This window comes from Brassica oleracea, chromosome C4, assembly GCF_000695525.1.
Source record: "Brassica oleracea var. oleracea cultivar TO1000 chromosome C4, BOL, whole genome shotgun sequence".
Taxonomy (NCBI): Eukaryota; Viridiplantae; Streptophyta; class Magnoliopsida; order Brassicales; family Brassicaceae; genus Brassica; species Brassica oleracea.
Window position 1 is genome coordinate 28,776,476 of NC_027751.1, and position 4,497 is coordinate 28,780,972.

At 40.2% G+C, this 4,497-nt stretch overlaps 2 protein-coding genes across 3 annotated transcripts; one reads left to right on the forward strand and one right to left on the reverse strand.

Annotated features, from left to right (window-relative positions):
* LOC106336971 (bZIP transcription factor 49) lies at positions 1-1,526 on the forward strand. Its single transcript, XM_013775972.1, has 2 exons — positions 1-989; positions 1,086-1,526. Exons 1-2 carry the CDS (start codon positions 14-16, stop codon positions 1,502-1,504), a joined length of 1,395 nt encoding a protein of 464 aa, XP_013631426.1. The 5' UTR covers positions 1-13; the 3' UTR covers positions 1,505-1,526.
* Positions 1,527-1,613: 87 nt separating this feature from the next.
* On the reverse strand, positions 1,614-3,232 carry LOC106336972 (psbP domain-containing protein 6, chloroplastic). 2 transcript variants are annotated; one of them, XM_013775974.1, is made up of 4 exons: positions 3,011-3,232; positions 2,908-2,968; positions 1,949-2,265; positions 1,614-1,870 (listed from the first exon to the last, which is right to left on the reverse strand). In XM_013775974.1, exons 1-4 carry the CDS (start codon positions 3,185-3,187, stop codon positions 1,700-1,702), a joined length of 726 nt encoding a protein of 241 aa, XP_013631428.1. In that variant the 5' UTR covers positions 3,188-3,232; the 3' UTR covers positions 1,614-1,699. The 2 variants fall into 2 exon arrangements, with proteins under 2 accessions (XP_013631428.1, XP_013631427.1); XM_013775973.1 differs by having other exon boundaries at positions 2,908-3,231.
* Between the last annotated feature and the right edge of the window lie 1,265 nt (positions 3,233-4,497).

The following is a 4,497-nucleotide window of genomic DNA, read 5'->3' on the forward strand; positions in this document are numbered from 1 at the left end:
CTTCTTCCCAACAATGGCGGAACCTGCTGTAGACAGTTTCTACAATTCTAGCTTCGAGCTTGGGAACTCGATCTCCGATCTCGACGTTGACTTCGAGTTGACTTTCGAAGACCTCTACTTTCCTTCCGAGGGCGAGTCCTTCTTCATCCCTGTTGAGGTGGAGGAGAAAGCTACTACTACGTGTAAGACGTCCATGACGAAGAGGAAGAACGAGATTGAAGAAGATACATCGAGGAGCTATAAGTACAGAAGAATGGATGAAGAAGATGATGAGAAGAAGGAAGCGAGGCTGGTTAGAAACCGTGAAAGTGCTCTGCTTTCGAGACAGAGGAGGAAGCACTACGTAGAGGAGCTTGAAGACAAAGTCAAGAACTTGCAATCCGTTATAACGGATTTGAACAGTAAAGTCTCTTACTTTGCGTCTGAGAACGCTACTCTGAGGCATAAGGTGGGTCCCGGAAAGGGCATGTGCTGGCCACCGTGTGGAATGTATCTAGGTTCTGGTCAAGTAGTGCCTTTGCTTCCTATTCCTCGGTTGAAACCACAACGATCCGTGGCCAAGGTGAAGAAGACCAAGAAGGTTGCTAGTGTTAGTGTTCTTGGTCTTCTGTTTTGTTTATTTTTGTTTTCTGCATTGGCTCCTATTATTGTGAACGTTAGCTACGGAGGAAGAGTTTTAGATGTGTCAGTTAATAATAGTAGTGAGCTACTAGTGGCATCACTATTTGTTCCGAGGAATGAGAAGCTTGTGAAGCTCGATGGAAACTTGATTATTCATTCTATTTCGGCGAGCGAGAAAGACACGGCTTCTGAAACGAAGCCTGCACGGCGTTCATCTGACTCTACAAACATTAGGGATATGTCTAAGCACCTTAATACCGAAAAGCAGAAAGCTTTTCCATCTTCTTGCTCTGATGATTCGAAGGAGAAACTCAACTCAACAACATCCAACGGTGAAATGCAGCAATGGTTTCGTGAAGGTGTTGCAGGTAATCACATAAATAAATAGGATTAGTCTTAGTAAGTTGAATTGCTTGCATTTGCATATCATAACAACCATTTTTGTTAAATGTATCCACTACTAGGTCCAATGTTCAGTTCAGGGATGTGCACCGAAGTGTTTCGGTTTGATGTCTCCTCAACCTCTGGAGCCATTAGACCTGCTTCTCAACAGCCTAAGAACACCACCGATACACACAAGGGAAAGAATAACAGAAGAATCCTCCGTGGTGGTCATCCATTATCTGATTCTAACCTAACCAAAGATCAAAACAACTCTAGCAAAGACAACTTCAGCACAACCAAGCCATTCCCATCAATGGTTGTATCTGTGCTTACTGATCCCAGAGAAGAAGGCAGTGACGAAGACATCAATGGTGTAACTGGCGATACAAAATCACTGTCTCGTTTATTCATAGTCGTTCTTGTTGACAGTGTCAAGTATGTAACCTACTCCTGCGTCCTTCCACGACCAGAAGAAGTCCCTCATCTTGTAACCACTTGACTTTCTCTGTATATAAAAAACCACAAGAAAAAGTTTTCACACCAAAGGATGTTGTACCATTGTGTCTATTCAATGTCTCATGTTTGAACGATTAGAGTAGAGACAAGAAGATGAAGAAATGGCCTCGTTATATTGTAAAACACACTCACACACGAACCGTTTGCTCTATAGTTCTTGAGAGTCATAACAATGATTTTACAGTTGAAAAGAATCAAGAATAGCTTGAAGAGTCTCCTGTGAGCTCTGCCATTGCTTCTCAGTAGCACTCACCACAAACAAAACCACAGTGTTCCCCTTTGCTGTCGCTTTCGCAAGGTTATGACTTCCCGTTAGCGCAAACGGCGTCTCCAAAACATACTTATAGTACTGTCACAACAACAACAACAAGATCAGAAAACTTTCCTCACTGATTTGATTAGATCAATTCATTCATCAATTATTTACCGTTTGATCACCGATCTTTTCGATTGATGTATCCACAAGTTCATCAGAATCATAAGAGTTTCCAGTGACAAAGGGACCGAGAGAAGCAATCACTCTCTCAGGCTCACCGATGTCTTCAATAGTTGCGTTTGGCTTGTTGGTTAAACGAATCAAAGGAGATGCAACTACTTGAACCTTGCCTTGCTTCTCGTTCTCGAACTTCACTTCTATCCATGGCTCTGCGCATTTCGGCTGGCAGTAGTTGCCTGACAAGATGTTGGCTATTCTCAGCTGTTTCCAGTTCGGTGGTAGTACAAACTGATACGGCTGCACGTTTCCTGCAACCGGACTAGATTTCAAAGATCATTAACTCAAAGGCTAACACAAAAACATACTCATTAGAGAACCAAGACCAGTTTAAAGTATGTCCTAAGTGTCAAACCGTAATACTAAGCCTAAGCCTGTGCACATTTATCCGTACCAAAGAACAGAACCGGAATATATCAAACCAAAACCAAATCCAGTTTTATAAATATCCGGACGGATCCTATATCACTGGAACCGAAAAATCAAAACCGAATGAAGAACCAAATGGATATCTAAAATTTTGAAAATACAGGCTATATACTTAAAAATCTCAATTATATTTAGATTTTAAATAACCAAATATTCTAAAAGTACTAGTTGTAAAACCAATGATCCAAAGACCTGTTTAACCAAATATTTTATACCCAAAATATTTAAAATTATCCAACATTTTTATCCAAATATCCGGAGTTAAAATATCTGAAAAATCCAAATTATCTAACATTTTATCCATCTTATCCGAAATTACCCAAAAAAATGGAACCCAATTGGATAGGAACTAAACGCCCACGCCTAGGTAGTACTTTGAACAGACTAAAACCATTTCTTGATGAATGTCACAAGTTAATGAGCAATGCAAGAACACGAACAAAGAGAGTGGGAGTAGACATCACCTGCGCGGAGAGCAGGAGTATCAGAAGGTTTGGCTTTGAAGAGGACGAAGGAAGGGTCAGACTCAGAAGGTGGTAAGAACGATCCCACTTCCACCTCACGCGCCTCAGAGATAGGAGCTTCCTTCAAGTTCAGAATCGCAGGAATAGCCACCGCTGTTTTCAGGAGTAAGTCTCTCCTTCTTGGTTGTTGAGATGATGCAACAATGACGCTAGCTCTTGTTCTAACTGAAGGAGAGGCATTGAAGATGTTCAACGTCGGCATGAGAGAGGCGGTAGCCATTTTTTTTTTGTTATGAGAGGTTGAAAGTTTCAGGGTTTGTGTTAATATCACATTTGGATAAGGCAACTTTTAAGACAAAAGAGTCTTTAGGTCCACACAATCTATCTATTGCATAACTCATTACTTGGATCATATGTTTGGATCAATGTAACAAAAAAAACCAACCAATAAGAAGTCTCCAGCTGTTTTAATCAATTGATCCTCCACGATGAAGTATCCTTCAATCTGAGCTAGAAAAGTTTGGTATGATTCCACAAATGGATGTCCATAATGTTTACATGAAGCAGAATTAAGCTGCTAGACTTGAGAATTAAGCTACCAGATTTGAAAACACTTATAAGTTTTTATAAAGTTTTATAAAGTTTTATAAAGTTTTATAAGGATCACCAGATTTGAGTAAAGCACCAGACTTGAGTATAGAATCAAAAGCACCAGACTTGAGAAGCAAAAAAAAAGAAGAAGAAGAGAGAAAGTGACTCTTGAAGATCCTTTTTAAACAATCAATATTTTATTGTATTATGTACTGATACAACTTGGTCTTTAAATTCTTGTATTCATATCCACAATTAAAAGATTAAGGGAATATAGTTTCTCTCAGATCTACTTTTTCTTCAATGTTCTTCATCTACATCTCTTTATCCTCACATTCTTTCATGGTATCAGAGCAAGTAAGCTCCTGAGATTCATTCTTCTCTACTCTATTCTCTTTACTTCCGCAAATCTCTGATTTTTCCTTTCTATTTTTGGTAAAGGTCTTCCTGTTCTTGAGCTGTTCTTCATTCCCAGAAAAAAAAAAGGAAAACTCCTACACTGATGTCTTTAAATCCGTGTCTATTCCGGTTACCCTCAAGGGAACCGACTACTTACTTTGGTCTAGACTTGTCAAAATCGCTCTTGGAGGCAGAGGTCTTTGGGACGGCGAAGACACCAAGAAGATCATCCTAGGAGAGGATGGTAAAGAAGTTGGTGCTGCGGCTGAAGGAGGTGGGAAGAGAAGTCAGAAGGATCTCATGGTCCTTTCCATCATTCAGAATAGTCTTGAAACCTCTATCTTGGAAGCTTACTCCTACTGTGAAACTTCCAAGGAGTTGTGGGATACTCTTTAGAAGGTATATGGTAATATATCTAACATCAGTAGGGTGTTTGAAGTCAAGAGGGCTATCAACACTCTCAGTCAAGAGGACACTGAATTTTCCAAGCATTTTGGGAAGTTCAGATCGTTGTGGGCCGAGTTAGAGATGCTAAGACCGGCCAGTCTTGATCCGGATGTACTTAATGAGAGAAAGGAGCAAGACAAGGTCTTTGCTTTG

Bases quoted from the DNA above. Each gene is read 5' to 3' on its own strand.
- LOC106336971 (XM_013775972.1), top strand. From the start codon at position 14: ATGGCGGAACCTGCTGTAGACAGTTTCTACAATTCTAGCTTCGAGCTT. The intron at 990-1,085 runs GTAATCACATAA...ATCCACTACTAG, and splicing joins GTTTCGTGAAGGTGTTGCAG to GTCCAATGTTCAGTTCAGGG.
- LOC106336972 (XM_013775973.1), bottom strand. From the start codon at position 3,187: ATGGCTACCGCCTCTCTCATGCCGACGTTGAACATCTTCAATGCCTCT. The intron at 2,266-2,907 runs GTGATGTCTACT...GTCCGGTTGCAG, and splicing joins TACTCCTGCTCTCCGCGCAG to GAAACGTGCAGCCGTATCAG. The intron at 1,871-1,948 runs GTAAATAATTGA...TTGTTGTGACAG, and splicing joins AAAAGATCGGTGATCAAACG to TACTATAAGTATGTTTTGGA.